Source organism: Hyperolius riggenbachi, chromosome 2 (genome assembly GCF_040937935.1).
Source record: "Hyperolius riggenbachi isolate aHypRig1 chromosome 2, aHypRig1.pri, whole genome shotgun sequence".
Lineage (NCBI taxonomy): Eukaryota > Metazoa > Chordata > Amphibia > Anura > Hyperoliidae > Hyperolius > Hyperolius riggenbachi.
Genome location: NC_090647.1, coordinates 307,112,590 through 307,133,897, shown reverse-complemented (window position 1 = coordinate 307,133,897; position 21,308 = coordinate 307,112,590). Strand labels below are relative to the sequence as shown.

The 21,308-nt window shown below is 46.0% G+C and overlaps 1 protein-coding gene across 2 annotated transcripts in view; it reads right to left on the bottom strand.

Annotated features, from left to right (window-relative positions):
• Positions 1 to 21,308, bottom strand: part of GRIK3 (glutamate ionotropic receptor kainate type subunit 3) — an 861,495-nt gene that overhangs the window by 427,075 nt on the left and 413,112 nt on the right. For both annotated transcript variants that reach the window (XM_068269053.1, XM_068269054.1), the window contains exons 6-7: positions 9,488 to 9,661; positions 1,092 to 1,235 (exon numbers count right to left, since the gene is read on the bottom strand). In XM_068269053.1, the coding sequence (XP_068125154.1) occupies positions 1,092 to 1,235; positions 9,488 to 9,661 (318 nt within the window). The remainder of the gene's footprint in view (positions 1 to 1,091; positions 1,236 to 9,487; positions 9,662 to 21,308) is intronic.

The window sequence follows — 21,308 nt, the reverse complement described above, 5'->3', positions numbered from 1 at the left end:
GATCAAAATAATTTTTAGCGTAACTAGAGATTATGGGGCCCCAGAGCAAAACTTTCATGGGGCCATCAGACATAGGCATTCTTGAGCAATGACATCTGCCTCTTCCCTATGGATATTTGGCCAATTTTCATTCTCATGCAATCTATACTGCATATAGTCCATAGGCACTGAAACATAGTCAGAGGGTGGAGGAACATAAGAAATTTAATAGTAAATACATTAAGTACCGCCTGGTCCCCCTCTGCTTCAGGGCCCCATAGCAGCTGTTATGACTATTGGTACACTGCTCCTTCCTTCATATCATTCCATCAACAACAAAAGTAAGTGACTTGAACTCACCAAAATGTGATAGTAGCATTTGTTTGATGTAAGTGCAGCACCGCTGTTTTGATGATCACAGGAGATTACCAGCATATAACTGATTACTGACATATCACCAATTTAGTAATCATATTTTTGTTTACAAATTAACATCCTTGGCAGTAAGCCGCTGCGGAGGATTTCTCAGGCCCTGCTGGCCCGATTTTCATAATTTTTTTTTAGAACACGCAGCAAGCACTTTGCTTGCTGCATGTTTGGGTTGATCGCTGCCGCTCGCCGCCGATGCGCCACTACCCACCATGATACAGGGCCCCCCCGCATACCCCTTGCGCAGCCTGGCCAATCGCTGCCAGGCTGCGCTATGGGGTGGATCGAGACTCCCTGTGACGTCAGGACGTCGATGATGTCACTCCGTTTGTCGCCATGGCAACGGGGGAAGCCCTGAAGGAAATCCCATTTAGAACGGGATTTCTGGATGGGCTTGATCGCCGACGGCGATCGGAGGGGTGGGAGGGAGGCCGCAGGGAGGGGGGGAATCATGTAGCTAGTGCTAGGCTAGCTACATGATTAAAAAAAAATTAGGCTTAAAAAACCTCCCGCGGCCACGCAGCTGCAGAACAATTGACCGCCAGGGAGGTTAATATTGAGATGTCTCCAATAAGGTATTCACAATTAAACTGCAATTTTTTGTAAAATCTACGATGTCTTTTTTATTGTGTGTGTGTCTGTGTGTGTGTGTGTACATGTAATATTCCTGCTACATTACTTACGTCTTTGATGAAGTTCATGAAGCGACCACCAAACCTCCATGCTTTATGTCGATGGCACTGCAACGAGTTGACGTTCATCTGAGGTGCCCTCTTGTAGCAAACAGACACAATATGGACTGCATCGTATGTCAGAGCAGCATCTGTCTAAAATAAAGGGCAACAGCATTGGGATTGGGAAGACTCTCAGAATTAAAATACAGGAAACATAGGAGCTCAGACAATAAAGTTGCAAAAAGCTCTGCAGAGGAAGCACATGCCTACTATACAAGTAGTGTTGGGCGAACACCTGGATGTTCGGGTTCGGACCGAACAGGCCGAACATGGGCCAGATGTTCGGCATGTTCGGCCCGAACGCCGAACTCAATGGAAGTCAATGGGACCCCCGAACATGCCCATTTTGGGGGCCCTATGGGGTCGCAGGCATAAGGGGGGAGCATGCCCCGATCGCGGGGGGGGGGGGGGTCGGAAATTCCCCCCACCCCCTCTGCTAGTGCTCCCCCCTCTGCCCGCTTCCCCATAAAAAAAGTTTAAGGCAAGTTAAATAGTACCTGGTGGCTGGCACTGGCAGTGGAGTGAGGAGGAGGAGGAGCCCGAGTAGCAGAGTGACGCGTTGAGGCCGGGCAGCGGGCGGTTCAGCGGTAGTACCCTTGTGGTACTTCCGCCCTTTCTCTGACCTCACGTCCTCTGCATACGAGGGTACGCGTCACGCTTACCCTCGTATGCGTCATCACGTAGAGGACGTGAGGTCAGAGAAAGACCGAAGTACCACAAGGGTACTACCGCTGAACCGCCCGCTGCCCGGCCTCAACGCATCACTCTGCTACTCGGACTCCTCCTCCTCCTCACTCCACTGCCAGTGCCAGCCACCAGGTACTATTTAACTTGCCTTAAACTTTTTTTATGGGGAAGCGGGCAGAGAGGGGGAGCACTAGCGGAGGGGGTGGGGGGAATTTCCGACCCCCCCCGCGATCGGGGCATTCTCCCCCCTTATGCCTGCGACCCCATAGGGGGGCCGTATTGCGGCATGTTCGGGCGAACAGGGCCCTGTTCGGCCGAACAGGGGCCCTGTTCGGCCCTGTTCAGCGGACATTGAATAGTTCGGGCGAACCCGAACTAAAAAGGCCGAACACCATCAGGTGTTCGGCCGAACTCGAACATCACCCGAACAGGGTGATGTTCTGCAGGACCCGAACAGTGGCGAACACTGTTCGCCCAACACTATATACAAGGAGGGTCCCAGAGGCCCCCTTTTCTCTCCAGATGTTTTCTCCCTAAAGAAAAGGGACCATCAAATATAATGCTCTTTTCTAGGTGTGACTATGGTGAGTTAAGGAGTGCGTAGAAGCTTTGATTTTAAGGGCTACCAAGCACACTTACCTTTACTGGGGCCAAAAAAAACAGTAAAACAGACAAACATTGAAAACAAAAACTCAACAAACGCCTCACAGAAGGTAAACATCTAGATTGTAGGTTCTTGCTCAGAAAGAAAGCTTCAGAAAACAGGATGATTATTATTTATGGTTAGGCAGAATATTATGGAATAGTCTTAAGAAGGGATAGGGCAGACAACTCCTTGTTAATTTGAACATGAGAAAACAAACACTAAGTATATCCTTCTACTATACTATAATGCATGAAGCAGTGTGTGCATGGTGAAAGTATTGCTAGGTGGTGCAGTTTAGCCTCATTCATATATATTGTATGGGTCTACATTGGGGTACTGGTACATTCAAAAAATACACATCTGACAGTATTTTGACTTGAGCTGCTTGCCAATGGATGTGCTCCCATTCTGAATTAATAGAACAGTCATTAATATAATAAATTCTAACAATTGTGTCAAGTGCCTGAATTCATAACATTCAAGTAAACATCAAAATTCAAACAACTTGGCAATGCACCTAGTATGAATAGGTCCAGACCAGACCAACATAAACAAAACATGATGTGTCAAATGTGCTGATTGAAAGCAACCAATCAACATAATAATGAATGTGACTCAATGGAGTAAACCTTAAAAAAACTGTTGAGTTGATCTACTTTGTTGTACTGCTTTACTATGTAAACAAATTGGTTTGCTTGTTCTAAAGACACAGCCACCTTTGGATGAGCTTCCTGTGCTAGCGCTTTTGTTTGTAATAAACCTACTGAGACACTATGCAACACTAACATTATAGTTTATTATGATGGTATTTTTATATTTACACATCCTTTCATTGGCTCTGTTTATTTGCCTTCATTTGCTTTGCTTTTATCTTCTAGCCAGCACAAATCAAGCTGCAATTTGAATGTTTCTATTGACAATGTTTACAATGTTGCTTATGCAGCTATGATTATTTTGGACTTATTCTGTAGGACTCATTAATTTCTAAAATGCCTGGGTTATCCAGCTTAGTATGAACTGCTGTTCATCTTAAGATAGAGCTTGTTTGTAAAAGTGTAACATTCGGGTGAAGCCAAAGGTCAAACTTTACACAAAAATGACTTATACTATTTAAAGAGACACTTTGAAGAAGTAGATTAGCATCAGTGTGTACCATTCTTGAACCTGCTCCAGAACAGCCTCAGCACTCTGGCCCAATGACCTGGAACCTCTGAGACTGCCAATGCATCATGCACCGTGTGTGTCTGTGTCCTCGTTACTGCTAGAGCAAATGATAAACAGCACTGGAGGCTAGTGGCATCTGGACTCTGAAGAGGTTGTGACTGCGGAGAAGTGACCCACTCTTTGCAGAAATAAAGCACAGGCAATACAAGGAAAATTGCGTGTTTTGAATTCTACAAGGAGCTACTACTTTGAAAAACTGATAAGGTCACAAGAAGACTGACAGGGCCTCTGGAGAGAAAATATTAGACAGAGATGAAGTAGAGCATAAATCTAAAGAAGAATTTAAACGTAAAGGGGTTGGGAAGTTAAAGATAGTTGAATGGAGATGATTTAAGAAAACCTGAGCAGGGAGAACTGAAAAAGGGGAACTGATGACCACAGAAGCCAATCATGTCTACTAACAAGAAATCTGCTTGAATGTGACAAACAGCTCCACCTTTGGTTTCATAAATCATCTCCATTGTCACTGTAGTGAAGAATGCTGAATGAGGACTTTTGTAATGTCCTAACATGGCTTTTTTATTTACTAAAACTGGAGACAAGCAAAGCACACTCTATTACAGGAGCACTCACTCCAGATGTTTAATATATCAGGGTCATTTTTATGCAACTATAACAAAATGTGGAATTCTAAGTATTTTCTTTTACAAAAAATATTTTGTCATTTGTGTTTCTTTTTACCAAATCACTCGGCTTATTTCCCAAAGTTCAAATTGAAAGACACAGTAGTGCTTAAAAGTTTGCCAATTTTTTTCTTAAACATTTCTATATGAATGTGACTTAAACGGGTCTGATTTTTAAACAAGTTGTAAAGGTAGATGAAGAAAACTTAGTTAAACAATTAAACAAAACAAACAAAGGCCCATATGCAATTACATTTTTCACCTGAGTTATCTCCTAGGAAATCATTTTTATTTTCTCTTTAAACTAACTTTTCAGCGTTTTACAATGGAAAAAGTACCAAAAAGTTAGTGAAAAGTACCATCAAAATTATTCTGAGTATTTTCTTGCTTGCTGATGGCTTAGTTAAAAGGCTTTTTATGACAAGTTGTGAAAATATCACCTAGGAGAAAATATAGGAGAAAAAGGGAATTGCATATGGCCCAAAATGTATTACATTTAGCGATGCATTTATTAAAAACAATAACATGTCTGCTTGTGGCAAAAGTAAGTGAATCGTTTGGGCTTTGAGCCATATAGGCCATATATATGTTGTTATCAAATAATTTGGAGATGAAATCAGTCTGGTGTTTTTCATTCAATGTGATGATAATCAGGTATGTGAAAGAAACCCGGGTATTCAGTGAACCCTGATCACACATACCACACATTTGTGGCTGTGTGTTATGGCTGAAACTAATGGGATTTCTAAGTACCTTAGAAAAAGAGTTGCTGATTCCCATAAAGCTAGAAAAAGATACATGATCAATGCAAAAGCATATGGGGCCCAAATCAATACGCTTTTCCTTCTAGGTGATATTTTTTAATATTCTGAATAAAATAACTTTTCACCACTCTGCAATTGAAAAAGTACTGTCAAAATTATTTAGAGAATTTTCTTGCTTGCTGGTGGCCTAAAAGGCATTTTATTGATAAGATGTAAAAGTATCACCTAGGAGAAAAAGTGAGTTGGATTAGGCCCTTGGAGTCCTCCAATTAAAAGTCAGACAGATAATTAAATTCAAAACCATTCTTACCTTATCTAGAAGTGAATGGATAGTGTACTGGTTAAGGGCTCTGCCTCTGACACAGGGTTCTAATCTCAGCTCTTCCTGTTTAGCAAGCCACCACCTATTTAGCAAGAACTCCTTTGGCTAGACTCCCTAACACTGCTACTGGCTACTGAGTATGCCCACAGCCACCAATATGACAGTCCTGTATGGGGCCCAAGCAGTGACTGAGACCCCGACCCCTCCCTGCTGGGTAAAATACATTTAACTGTGTCCAGTCCCCAGCACACTAAATAGGAAAAACAGCTATACAGTTAAGGAATTCCACACTGAGGCATACAAATGGTGTGCATTTTCTTTCAGTCACAGAGCTGAATTCCTCTCTTATTAGCTCATCTTTGTAACTGGCTATCCAGATCAGGGCATACCATGTTTAGCAAAGGTTTAGAAGTCAGATTCACTCCCTGAAGCTGGGCATTTCATGTTGGTTATACGTTTATTGTTTTTTTCTGATAGCTGAGCAACAGGTCAGATTACAGAGCAGTACAGAGCTTCTGCACACATGTCCGGCACTGTACTGCTCTGAAGCTTTGTACTGCTGGAAAAGCCAGCAATAACTGGAGCATTATCACTAATAAAACAGACTATACAATCAGGCTTTTTGTGTGAAAAGATAGAGCGCTCAGTGATAAGCTGTTCCTACAGTGACTGATGCCTGGTGTGAGATGCTGAGACACTGCACTCTGACAGAAGCAAATACTAGAGAATCTAGAATCCAGCTAGCTTGCACCTTATCTACATTGATCACTACCTTTACTCTCCACCTCACTTCCTTCCTTCTCCCACTCTTCTTTAATAGTTGGAACTCCTGATTTAAAGATCTGTAGCTACAAATTATAACCAACCCCCCATCAGTAATGCTCCCTAATAATCTGGGGTGCTATCTCCCAAGTATTGCAGAATCCTCGTTATAGCCATGTTCACAATATGTTGCCCAACATTTCCATGTCCCCAGTCTCCTGGATACAATTATGTCTCCCCAGAGTCCCTAGTAAAGCCAGCCTTGACCATCTTCCCCATGTGTCTCCTTCATTGCCATATACCCCCAGTATACCCATTGTGTTTTGGGCAAGATTAGAACATAGCAATCTATTGCTGCAAGGCTAAAATGTTGTCTTCTATCCCCTGTCACTCTCCATTACTCCCTTCTCTTGCTGTATCTCCCCTTTACCTCCTCATTCCATCCCAGGCTCATATAAAATTAACTTTTTCTCCTAGGTAATATTTTCCACCTTGTCATAAAATGCCCTTTAAACCACCAGCAAGCACGAATATAATCAAAATAATTTTCATGGTACTTTTTTCCCCATCTTGTGGGCACTTTTTCAATTGCAGAATGCTGAAAAGTTATTTTTAAAGAGAAGATGAAAATGATCTCCTATGAGAAAAAGTAATTGCATTCAGTCCCTAAACGTTCTACTCCTTTCTTCCTCTCTATCTTTCATTCCTTTCCTCTTGATATCTTCTTCTCTAAAAATAATTCCATTAGTGTGTCTGCCTAATTATTATAAGTATTTTTATAGCATAGTCTAATGCCCTACCATATTATTATTATGTATGTATATAGCACTGACATCTTCTGCATTAATTTACATAGTAGATAGCCAATGTCACGGACTGTCCTTTAGAGGAGCTCACAATCTAATTCCTTCCATAGTCATAGTCTCAAGTCCTACCATATCATTGTTATTATTATTATTATGTATTTATATAGCACTGACATGTTTCTTTTATGGGTAAACACTGATTTTTTGGGAGGGAGTGGGGCAGAGGGGAGTGAGGGGGGCCCAGTAAGTTGACTCAGCATGGGGCCAACACATTTCTGAAGGCAGCCCTGGTGTGCCCTAGTGGCTGCAGCTCAAACGCTTTGAGTCTGCCAGGACAACAGTGCAAGATAAATGTTCTATGTCTTGTTTTATTTGATGAGGTTGGCCATCAAAGATCAAATATAAAGGCATGTAACAGTTAAAGAGATTACAAAAAACCCAAGGGTAATGTCTAAGAAACTAAGACTTATCTCACATTGAAGAATATTTATGTTCACGAGTCCACCATTAAAATAACACAGGACACCAATAGTGTATATAGCAGGGTAGCAAGGAGAAAGTCACTGTTTTCTCCCAGAAATATTGTGAACTACCTACAGTTTGCTAAAGAGTATATGGATAAACCAAAAATATATTGGAATAATTTGTTTGTAGCTGAATGAAGTAATACTAGAACTTTTGGCCTAAGGAGCGTTACTCTTGGAGAAAAAAAAGAACATTTTATTCCAGCATTGTAAAAAATTCTCATCTGTGAACCATGGTAGCAGGAGTGTTTTGATTTGGGTCTAAGCCAGGATAGCTTGCCTTCATTGATGGAAGAATGAATTACAAACTATATCAGAGCTAAAATGTCAAGACATCTGTCCATGAACTGAATCTCAAGAGAAAGGGGATTAAGCAGCAAGACAATCATCTTAAAGGATACCAGAGCCCGACACACTAGGAGAAACAGGCATAGCAGGTATGCACCTGCGCTGGCCCAGCTGCATGCGTTCTACAGTATGTGACTGCAGCCTGGAGCGCTATGCGCATGCCCATGACGTCAATATTGACATCATGTGCATGCGCAGAGCGCTCCCAGCCACGCTCTAGGATGTGCGCAGCCAGGCCAGCACAGGCACGGTGATGCCCGACTCCGGCGACCCAGATGAGGCTGCTGGAGGGGCTTCAGGTATGAAAGGAGGGGGGCAGAGTAGAATCGGGGAAGCAGTGGGCACCAGAACAGCTCCCTCTACATACCCAACACACGTTTCTCCTAGTGTGTTGGGCTCTGGTATCCTTTAAACACACGTTTTTCTATCAATTTATGGTTATGGAAGAAGAACTGTGAGTGTTCTGGGAATAGCAAAATAAAAGTTCTGACCTTAATCTAATTGAGATGTTGCGGAAAACAATAAAGTGAACAGTTCATGTCATGAAACCCATCAACATCTAAGAGCTAAATTAGTTCAGTAAGGATGAATGGTCTACAATTTTATTGTGTAGTGTGCATGAATAATCAACTTTTAACGCAAAGGTTTAGTTGCAGTTATTGCTGCACTAGGGGGCCGCACCAAATGCGGAGAGTAATATTCACTTACTTTTACCACATAGAGATATGCTATTGGGTCATTTTTTTCAATAATGGCATGACCAAATCAATATATTTTTGTCTTATCTGTTGAAATGAGATCTGAGTTGAGGCACAAACCAGGCAAAGGAGAGAAACCTGAGTTGAATTACTTTTACTTACCTGGGGCCTCTTCCTCCCCCCACCCCAACCCCCATAGTCTTTCAGGTCCCTCAGTGTCCTCTGGGTCACCCACAAATGTTCAAGCACTATTGAAAGTACAACAAAGATGGAATCCAGGCCTACACTTTAGGCATCAACTTATTTGAAGTGATCTTACACTTCTCAAAAAACTCCACTGTCTGGTGATTCCATGTACAATTTTCAACATTCAATGCAACATCGAAACAAAGCACAGTGGGAATTAACTTGTTAGGAGAGATTCATGTTCAGTTTTGTAATACCTATCAGGAAAGTATAATTTTTCTCTTCACCTTCTGAAAAAGTATACATAGCCCTGGGGAAATATTGTATATAAAGATACAGTTTAATTTGCATATCCATTCCAACACATGACTAGAATGATGCCAGTAATTTAGCCATATTCATGACATGACACCATGCGTGGCATTACGTATTCAGAAAGGAAAAGAGAAAGGTTCAAAGCATCATAGCCTAATACAACCACTCATAAATTATGAAGTTTGATTAGTACTGTATACTTAATTTTTTTTATTACAGAACTGCTGTACTGATTATGCTCATAAATTGTTTGAATCTATCTTAATCTGCTCATAGACTTAGATTGGCAATGATAAAGACACATGAAAAGCACTGACTTATTCCTGGGGGAACAACAGCAATTTGGTAATGTGTTTAAACCTAAAAAATAGTAATAGACTTAATGATTCACTTATATCTTATTTTTATGATCATAAAAGAATATTATTATGGGATCGTACCGTCATTATTCCATCTAGCAGCCCAGTTTCTGGCTTGGGAGCTGCTTGTAGACGTTCCATCGACCATTTTTCTACAATAGCGCTAACATATGGGTTTTCCACATTCAGAATCCGAAACCCTGTAAGATTCACTCCAGAATAACGATATGGCTCCAGGTCCAGTGCATAAAGATCCTACAAAATAATACACACTTGTATTGTTGAATGCATTTTGATATTCTCAAATAGAAATATAAACATTATAATAATATTGACCTTTTTAATAATTTTTCTAATGGCTGGGTATACAAATATAATAAACATTTTCTAAATGCAAATACGGTAATGAAACAGCTGTATGGGTAAGAAAGTTAGGCATCACACAAGTTTTGGGTAGAGGCCTTCTTCAGCTTCCCACCCACTCAGCCCACAGTGCAACGTATATACCCACAATGTGACATATTTTGTATCCAAAACATTAACTATTCAGATACAGAAAAAATAGAATATCATAAACATACAAAAAAATAACTTCTCAAAAAGAAGTCTACCCTCAGTGGATCAGTAAAAGAATCCTGTGGAAAATCCATTAACTCTATTATCAGAATCAGAATCATTTATTTTGCCAAGAATGACTGGGTCATGCCTGAAATTGGCTTTGGCACATACATAGCTCAGCACATACATAGCTTGGCACACAATAAATACAATATACAGTACAATGCATAACAATAACAGTCTGTGGAGACAAAAACACTAAAGTGTGACTCAGTGGAGGTACAATGCAGTTACAACGCCTCAAAGACAGGTTGTCTATGACAGGACCTATTCCATGAACCTAAGTGAAGAGGTACTGGGGGGAGTGCATGGATGGAGTTCAGGAGGTTGACCACAGAGGGAAAGAATGAGTTCCTGTGCCTTACCGTCCTGGTGGAGATGGTCTGACACCTCCGAGCTGAAAGGAGCTGACTAAAGTAGCGTTTGGCCTGGGCCAACAGTTGGGTAGCATCTGATCTAAAGAATGGCAATGGGATCCACTGTCCATAAAAATCATTTTGGTTTGAATTTTCTACAATAGACCACTAAGGTCAAGACAGCAATGGACATGTGTAAAAAGGATCCACAGGAAAGCCCAGGCATTTTCTGCATGTCCATTTGTCCACTACGGTAAGATACATGGCGGCAAACGTAATGTGATCTGGTACTAAAGGCTCTTTTGTATCAACATAGGGAATTTTATTTTAAAGAACACAGTATAACAGAGGGTTGCACCTATCCTCTTTGTGTGCACCTAAGTACTTTAACCTGTTGAAGAGAGCTGTGATTTGAGAAATTGTTTTTATTCCATAATACAGTTTTCACTGTTATCAGTGCCTTTTTCCCAGGAGGTAAGATTACATTGCTTACACCTTTTTTTATGTTTTAAACTATTTTAATACTTTGATGATTCACCTCTACTTTAGTAGTTTTGGTTATTTTTGAGAAGGTTCTTCTACATAACTATGCCCTGGTGCAGTTAGAAAATAGAGGAAAATTATGTAAAATATTATAAAACAACATTTTAAGCTTTATTTTTAGGTGCCAGAGACATTTTATGTGAATGAGAAAATCTATTTCCTTAGAGAGAACATGTGAAGTTTAACTATCTGATCCTTTGGCTTAGTATGCCACAGCAGGCACAATCGCTGGGTGAAATACAATTGTATCCTGGTTGACCCATGATGTGCAGGAAGCCATGGGCTCCTGTTGCTCTCTGCTCATATTCAGCCTTTATCAACCTCAATTAAATAAAAAGGGAATAGTTCAGATGTGAACATGTTTCCCTACTCATCACCAAACATCACACTACATCAGCTGTAGGCAACCACATCATTTATCCAAAGAACTAAAAGAAAACCTGCAGCCATGGAAACCACATACTGTACACATACTGTGCTCATGGGATGTGCTTAAAAAGTGACCACTGAAAAGTTAAAATAAGGACAGTTCCCCAATGCCTCAGGACTTCCTTATACTGTCATGCAGGCTGGGTGGCCAGGAGGTAGCAACAAACTTCCGTTTTCGTGGAATTTCCGATTTTTCCACTAATGCTGATTACTGGTTCCGTGGATTTCTGATTTCTGTTGTCCGATTTCCGAGTAGTTTTTTTGGTCATGTTTTGCATTCTCCGATTGGCCAAATACTTCCAAGTTGACTCTGCATTCTCTGATTGGTCCAATGCTTTTGAGTTCTGTGATTGGGCTAAAATTACTGAGTTACGATAATGTGGTATTTCCGCAGAAATCCGATTTCCAAGTTCCAATCAGAAATGTTGATTATTGTTCAAAAATGCATCAACGTAATTTCCGGGGATTCCAAATGAGTCCCTATTTGTCCAGAGATCAATAGCAACCTACATGGCTTACATTAGGGATCACTTGGAATAAAAGGGAATGGTAAATGCCACTCTGCTCTCTCCAAAAAGGAGTAGAGTTGGGCCGAACGGTTCCATGCGACCTTCAGTGGTTCGCGTTCGCGTCCCGCAGGCGAACCTTTGCGGAAGTTCGGTTTGCCCCATAATGCACATGGAGGGTCAACTTTGACCCTCTACATCACAGTCAGCAGGCCCAGTGTAGCTAATTAGGCTACACTAGCCCCTGGAGCCCCACCCCCCCCCCTTATATAAGGCAGGCAGCGGCGGCCATTACGGTCACTCGTGTGCTGCCTGCGTTAGTGAGAGTAGGGCGAGCTGCTGCAGACTGTCTCTCAGGGAAAGATTAGTTAGGCTTAACTTGTTCCTGTCTGGCTGCATACCTGTTCTGTGAACCCACCACTGCATACCTGTGCTGTGAACCCACCACTGCATACCTGTGCTGTGAACCCACCACTGCATACCTGTGCTGTGAACCCACCACTGCATACCTGTTCAGTGAACCTGCCACTGCATACCTGTTCTGTTCAGTGGACCCGCCACTGCATACCTGTTCATTGAACCCACCACTGCATACCTGTGCTGTGAACCCACCACTGCATACCTGTTCTGTGAACCCACCACTGCATACCTGTTCAGTGAACCCGCCACTGCATACCTGTTCTGTTCAGTGGACCCGCCACTGTATACCTGTTCAGTGAACCTGCCACTGCATACCTGTTCTGTTCAGTGGACCCGCCACTGTATACCTGTTCATTGAACCCACCACTGCATACCTGTGCTGTGAACCCACCACTGCATACCTGTTCTGTGAACCCGCCACTGTATACCTGTTCTGTTTAGTGAACCCGCCACTGTATACCTGTTCTGTTTAGTGAACCCGCCACTGTATACCTGTTCTGTTTCGTGAACCCGCCACTGCATACCTGTTCTGTTCAGTGGACCCGCCACTGTATACCTGTTCAGTGAACCCGCCACTGCATACCTGTTCTGTTCAGTGGACCCGCCACTGTATACCTGTTCATTGAACCCGCCACTGCATACCTGTTCTGTTCAGTGGACCCGCCACTGTATACCTGTTCAGTGAACCCGCCACTGCATACCTGTTCTGTTCAGTGGACCTGCCACTGTATACCTGTTCAGTGAACCCGCCACTGCATACCTGTTCTGTTCAGTGGACCCGCCACTGTATACCTGTTCATTGAACCCACCACTGCATACCTGTGCTGTGAACCCACCACTGCATACCTGTTCTGTGAACCCGCCACTGTATACCTGTTCTGTTTAGTGAACCCGCCACTGTATACCTGTTCTGTTTAGTGAACCCGCCACTGTATACCTGTTCAGTGAACCCGCCACTGCATACCTGTTGTGTTCAGTGAACCCGCCACTGCATACCTGTTGTGTTCAGTGAACCTGCCACTGCATACCTGTTCTGTGAACCCGCCACTGTATACCTGTTCTGTTTAGTGAACCCGCCACTGTATACCTGTTCTGTTTAGTGAACCCGCCACTGCATACCTGTTCTGTTCAGTGGACCCGCCACTGTATACCTGTTCAGTGAACCCGCCACTGCATACCTGTTGTGTTCAGTGAACCTGCCACTGCATACCTGTTCTGTGAACCCGCCACTGTATACCTGTTCTGTTAACCCGCCACTGTATACCTGTTCTGTTTAGTGAACCCGCCACTGTATACCTGTTCTGTTTAGTGAACCCGCCACTGCATACCTGTTCTGTTCAGTGAACCCGCCACTGTATACCTGTTCAGTGAACCCGCCACTGCATACCTGTTGTGTTCAGTGAACCTGCCACTGCATACCTGTTGTGTTCAGTGAACCTGCCACTGCATACCTGTTCTGTGAACCCGCCACTGTATACCTGTTCTGTTCAGTGAACCCACCGCATCAGTGCGCATACCTGTGCAGTTAAGTGAACCCACCTACCTACGTGAGTGCACGCAGTGTGATATACCACTCCGTGCATACCCGATATGGACAGAACAGGTAGAGGAAGAGGTAGTGCCAGAGCCAGAGGAAGGCCACCCGGCAGATCTGCGCGAGGTCGTGTAAATGTAATTTCTTGTGGACCTGGCCCACAGTACAGTGCTCGGAAGAAGGCACGTCCCATCACCTCCCAAGATTGTCAGGACGTGGTTGAGTATTTAGCGACACAGAACACCTCATCTTGCTCAGCCACCAGCGCTACTACTAGCACCACTTCCGCTGCATTTGACACTTCGCAAGAATTATTTAGTGTTGAAATCACTGATGCACAGCCATTGTTGTTACAGCCAGATGAATTTTCACCAGCTCATATATTTGAGTTACCCGGCAACACTATGGATGTAACGTGTAAGGAGGATGAAGGACCTACTGATGGTGCATGTTTGGATTTGTCTGAGGCAAGCGAAGCTGGGCAGGATGATTACGATGATGACGATGATAGGGATCCTCTGTATGTTCCCAATAGAGGAGATGAAGAGGGGGACAGTTCAGAGGTGGAGTCAGAGAGTAGTAGGAGGAGAGAAGTTGCTGAAAGAAGCTGGGGCAGCTCTTCGTCAGAAACAGCTGGTGGCAGAGTCCGGCACCATGTATCGCCACCTATGTACAGCCAGCCAACTTGCCCTTCAGCATCAGCTGCTGAGGTGACGGTCCCCATAGTGCCCACATCCCAGGGTGGCTCAGCGGTGTGGACATTTTTTAATGTGTGTGCCTCAGATCGGACCAAAGCCATCTGTTCGCTCTGCCAACAAAAATTGAGCCGTGGAAAGGCCAACACTCACGTAGGGACAAGTGCCTTACGAAGGCACCTGGAGAAAAGGCACAAACAGCAATGGGATGGCCACCTGAGCAAAAGCAGCAGCAGCACACAAAAGCAAAGCCACCCTCCTTCTCCTCTTCCTCCTCCATCAGGTGCATTATCTGCTTCTGCCGCTTTCTCCCTTCCACCTTCACAGGCACCCTCCTCCACTCCGCCTCTGCCCTTGAGTGGTTCCTGCTCCTCTGCCCACAGCAGCAGTCAGGTGTCCGTGAAGGAAATGTTTGAGCGGAAGAAGCCAATTTCGGCCAGTCACCCCCTTGCCCGGCGTCTGACAGCTGGCGTGGTGGAACTGTTAGCTCGGCAGCTGTTACCATACCGGCTGGTGGACTCTGAGGCCTTCCGTAAATTTGTGGCCATCGGAACACCGCAGTGGAAGATGCCAGGCCGCACTTATTTTTCGAGAAAGGCCATACCCCAACTGCACCGTGAAGTTGAGAGGCAAGTGGTGTCATCTCTTGCGAAGAGCGTTGGGTCAAGGGTACACCTGACCACGGATGCCTGGTCTGCCAAGCACGGGCAGGGCCGCTACATTACCTACACAGCCCATTGGGTGAACCTGGTGGTGAACGATGGCAAGCAGGGCGCAGCGGACCAAATTGTGACACCTCCACGGCTTGCAGGCAGGCCTCCTGCCACCTCCTCTCCTCCTGCTACATGCTCTTCGCTGTCCTCCTCCTCCTTGGCTGAGTGGCAGTTCTCCTCTCCAGCTACACAGCCCCAGCTCCGCAGGGCCTATGCTGCATGCCAGGTAAGACGGTGTCACACCATCTTAGACATGTCTTGTCTCAAAGCGGAGAGTCACACTGGAGCAGCTCTCCTGGCTGCTCTTAAGAAACAGGTGGATGAGTGGCTGACCCCGCACCACCTGGAGATAGGCAACGTGGTGTGCGACAACGGCAGCAATCTGCTTGCCGCTTTGCATATGGGGAAGCTGACACACATACCCTGCATGGCACATGTCATGAATCTAGTGGTTCAAAGATTTGTGGCAAAGTACCCTGGCTTAGCGAATGTCCTGAAGCAGGCCAGGAAGTTCTGTGGGCATTTGAGGCGGTCTTACACAGCCATGGCACGCTTTGCGGAAATTCAGCGCAAAAACAACATGCCGGTGAGACGCCTCATTTGCGATAGCCCGACTCGCTGGAACTCGACCCTGCTCATGTTCTCCCGCCTGCTAGAACAGAAGAAAGCCGTGACCCACTACCTCTACAACTACAGTAGAATGAAACAGTCTGGGAAGATGGGGATGTTCTGGCCCGACAACTGGACACTGATGGAAAATGCATGCAGGCTCATGCGGCCGTTTGAGGAGGTGACCAACCTGGTGAGCCGCAGTGAGGGCACCATCAGCGACTTAATTCCCTACGCTTACTTCTTGGAGCGTGCTGTGCGTAGAGTGGCGGATGAAGCTGTGAATGAGCGTGACCAGGAACCGTTACGGCAGGAACAGGCATGGGACCAATTTTCATCAGACCCAGCTGTTTCCTCAACACCTGCGGCAGCACAGAGAGGGGAGGAGGAGGAAGAAGAGAAGTCGTGTGCAGAAGACGAGTCAGACTCAGAGGATGATGAGCAAGGTGTTTCTTTGGGGGAGGAGGAGGAGGAGGAGGGGACAGCGGCAGGAGAACAACCTCAGCAGGCATCGCAAGGGGCTTGTGCTGCTCAACCTTCCCGTGGTATTGTTCGCGGCTGGGGGGAGGAGGTTGACTTACCTGACGTCACTGAGGAAGAGCAAGAGGAGATGGAGGGTACTGGATCCGACTTTGTGCAGATGTCGTCTTTTATGCTGTCCTGCCTGTTGAGGGACCCCCGTATAAAAAACCTCAAGGGGAATGAGCTGTACTGGGTGGCCACACTACTAGACCCTCGGTACAGGCACAAAGTGGCGGACCTGTTACCAACTCACCGGAAGGTGGAAAGGATGCAGCACATGCAGAACCAGCTGTCAACTATGCTTTACAATGCCTTTAAGGGTGATGTGACGGCACAACGCCAGCAAGGTACCACTGCCACTAATCCTCCTCCCGTGTCCACGCAGTCAAAGACAGGACGCTCCAGCGATCTCATGGTGATGTGGGACATGAGGACGTTCTTTAGTCCAACGCCTCGCCGTAGCCCTTCCGGATCCACCCTCCACCAACGCCTGGAACGGCAGGTAGCCGACTACCTGGCCTTAAGTGTGGATGTAGACACTGCTGTGAACAGCGATGAGGAACCCTTGAACTACTGGGTGCGCAGGCTTGACCTGTGGCCAGAGCTGTCCCAATTTGCCATCCAACTTCTCTCCTGCCCTGCCGCAAGCGTCCTGTCAGAAAGGACCTTCAGCGCAGCTGGAGGCATTGTCACAGAGAAGAGAAGTCGCCTAAGTCACAAAAGTGTTAAGTACCTCACCTTTATCAAAATGAATGAGGCATGGATCCCGGAGGGCTGCTGCCCGCCCCAAGACTAAGTCAGTCCCCGCACACACAGCATCTCTGCCTGCACGCCGTGTGACTGGCTGCCTGGCCTGCCCCAAGAAGACTAAGTCGCTCCCAGTCCCTCCACACAGCATGTCTGCCTGCAGGCCGCTTGACTACCTTCTCCGCCACCACCAACAGGGTCCGGGACTCCAGGCGGATTGCTGAATTTTTTAGGCCGCTGCTAGCAGCGGCCGCTGTAATAATTTTTCTGGTGCGTGTACATGACTGCCTAATTTTTCTGGCTGCACTGCGGGCAGCTGCAACAACAAAAGAAAAGGCATGTACATGCGCCCATTCCCCTTCGTGATCATTACCTTGCCGTGGTGAAGGGGCTTGCGTATCACAATGAAGCAATGACCGGTGCCTAGATGAGTGTCTCGGGGGGCACACCCACGATAATAAGGTCGTTGCCTCATTGTGGTCAGACCAAATTTGATCAGCTGGACAGTCACTGTTCTGTCATTCAGCTACATCAGCCAGGCGACCATATGGGCTGTAAAGCCACCAAAACCAGCACTCTCGCCATGGTGCGCACCAGTCCATCACGGCCGTCACTACACAAACAGCTGTTTGCGGTGCGTTACACGGTGAGTTTGGTGTGTCGGTGTGAAGCAGTACCTTAATTACACTACCTGATTGATGTATACACATGCAAGATGTTTGAAAGCACTTTAGGCCTGTCATTTAGCATTCAATGTGATTTCTGCCCTTAAAACGCTGCTTTGCGTCAAATCCAGATTTTTCCCCGGGACTTTTGGCATGTATCCCACTCCGCCATGCCCCCCTCCAGGTGTTAGACCCCTTGAAACATCTTTTCCATCACTTTTGTGGCCAGCATAATTATTTTTTTTTTTCAAAGTTCGCATCCCCATTGAAGTCTATTGCGGTTCGCGAACTTTAACGCGAACCGAACCTTCCGCGGAAGTTCGCGAACCAGGTTCGCGAACCTAAAATCGGAGGTTCGGCCCAACTCTAAAAAGGAAATAAGAGTGGTTTACTGGTGGGCTTATGGTGCTATGTAATTACTCCTTTAGTTGAAAAACAGGCACACAAAAAAAATTGCTATAGCAGTGCAGTGCAATGCCTTGCAAGACAATTCACAATTACAGTACCACTTCCAATACAAAACAGGATAATTCACTGCAAAAAAAATAATAATTATGAAGCCATGATCATTGATGACCTACAGTATTTTATTCAATTTGAGGTGAGACTGAATGAGACAAATGCTGAGCAGCCTGGAAAAAGGGCAGAAATAATGTGCTTGGTGTGGATCCAATGATGTCTCTACACTCCAAATTTCATACAAGACTCATAAACGCTTTGTAATCAATTTTTAAGAATATAAGCCTGGTGTGCTTGCTGATCTTGGTAGTGCTAGAGTAGATCTAGTGTTACCTTTCTAGAAGTGCAATATCTTAGAAACACCTTTTCAGTCTTAGACAGGCATAGGAAGCATTTGAGCCAATGTGCTCCTGAGTACACTCCCTGATCCACGAATCCACAGTTCTGTGAACTTAGAAGTCAGAATCACATACCTTCATAAGTCTCCCCCCTATGCGTTTGTCCCCCTAATTTTGAGTGCTCTGGGTGGAGAACAGAATCTCCATCCAAGTACAAGTTTTTTTAATCTGATTACACGACTTCATTTACACTTGTGTGCTGCAGTAAACCCATGGCATGGTAGCCTGCCATGGGATCACTGCGCAACATGAATCAGTAGTTTGCGACAGAGTGTGCTGACAGGATCATATGCATAGGCCTGCCCCGTTCAGTGACATACACTCTGTTAGACAGTAAGTATGTCACCAGGATTCCTGTTGGTCTGGGCATGTACGCTACGCTGCATCGTGCTCCATCATTCGCACTCACTGGGCCAGATTTATCAAAGCATTACCGACAGTTTTTTCTTCTTAAACTGTCCTTACCAGCAGGGTGGAGTATTCTGCGCATTTGTAAGAAGCTTCCCAATGCTTTCTAAAGTGAAGGGAGATGGCGGCAATTCTGAGAGTTTTACTTAGATTAAGAACAGTGCAGAACTGTCCCTGAATAAGAAGTGGCTAATACTTCTTCTTAACCCCGCAGAGCAGGTTTACACTGACACCTCATAGCTTCCTTTTTAACCACTTCCCGACCGCCCACTACACAGGGGCGGCGGGGAAGTGGAGCCCTTCAGGACGGCCTCACCCACAGAGGCGGCGGTCCATTTAAGGGCATGGGCGGAGCGATCGCGTCATCCGTGACGCGATCCTCCGCCGGCGCCTGTCACTGCTCGCTCGCCGCAACATCCCGCCGGCTATACGGAAGCGCCGGCGGGATGTTAACCCCGCGATCGCCGCATACAAAGTGTATAATACACTTTGTAATGTTTACAAAGTGTATTATACAGGCTGCCTCCTGCCCTGGTGGTCCCAGTGTCCGAGGGACCACCAGGGCAGGCTGCAGCCACCCTAGTCTGCACCCAAGCACACTGATTTCTCCCCCCCCTGCCCCAGATCACCCACAGCACCCATCAGACCCCCCCCCTGCCCACCCCCCAGACCCCTGTTTGCACCCAATCACCCCCCTAATCACCCATCAATCACTCCCTGTCACTATCTGTCAACGCTATTTTTTTTTATCCCCCCCCCCTGCTCCCTGCCCCCTCCTGATCACCCCCCACCCCTCAGATTCTCCCCAGACCCCCCCCCCGACCACCCCCCCCTGTTTACTGTATGCATCTATCCCCCTGATCACCTGTCAATCACCTGTCAATCACCCGTCAATCACCCATCAATCACCCGTCAATCACCCCCTGTCACTGCCACCCATCAATCAGCCCCTAACCTGCCCCTTGCGGGCAATCTGATCACCCCCCCACACCAATAGATCGCCCACAGATCCGACATCAGATCACCTCCCAAATCCATTGTTTACATCTATTCTCTCCTCTAAACACCCACTAATTACCCATCAATCACCCATCAATCACCCCCTATCACCACCTGTCACTTTTACCTATCAGATCAGACCCTAATCTGCCCCTTGCGGGCACCCAATCACCCGCCCACACGCTCAGATTGCCCTCTGACCCCCCCTTATCAATTCACCAGTGCATTAATTACATCTGTTCTTCCCTGTAATAACCCACTGATCACCTGTCAATCACCTGCCAATCACCTATCACCCATCAATCACCCCCTGTCACTGCCACCCATCAATCAGCCCCTAACCTGCCCCTTGCGGGCAATCTGATCACCCACCCACACCATTAGATCGCCCGCAAACCCGCCGTCAGATTACCTCCCAAATGTATCGTTTACATCTGTTATCTTCTCTAAACACCCACTAATTACCCATCAATCACCCATCAATCACCCCCTATCACCACCTGTCACTGTTACCTATCAGATCAGACCCTAATCTGCCCCTTGCGGGCACCCAATCACCCGCCCACACGCTCAGATTGCCCTCAGACCCCCCCCCCCCCTTATCAATTCGCCAGTGCATTAATTACATCTGTCCTTCCCTGTAATAACCCACTGATCACCTGTCAATCACCTGCCAATCACCTATCACCCATCAATCACCCCCTGTCACTGCCACCCATCAATCAGCCCCTAACCTGCCCCTTGCGGGCAATCTGATCACCCACCCACACCATTAGATCGCCCGCAAACCCGCCGTCAGATTACCTCCCAAATGTATCGTTTACATCTGTTATCTTCTCTAAACACCCACTAATTACCCATCAATCACCCATCAATCACTCCCTATCACCACCTGTCACTGTTACCTATCAGATCAGACCCTAATCTGCCCCTTGCGGGCACCCAATCGCCCGCCTACACGCTCAGATTGCCCTCAGACCCCCCCTTATCAATTCGCCAGTGCAATATTTACATCTGTTCTCCCCTGTAATAACCCACTGATTACCTGTCAATCACCTATCAATCACCCATCAATCACCCCCTGTCACTGCCACCCATCAATCACCCCCTGTCACTGCCACCCATCAATCACCCGCTGTCACTGCCACCCATCAATCAGCCCCTAACCTGCCCCTTGCGGGCAAACTGATCACCCACCCACACCAATAGATCGCCCGCAGATCCGACATCAGATCACCACCCAAGCGCAGTGTTTCCATCTATTCTCTACCCTAAACACCC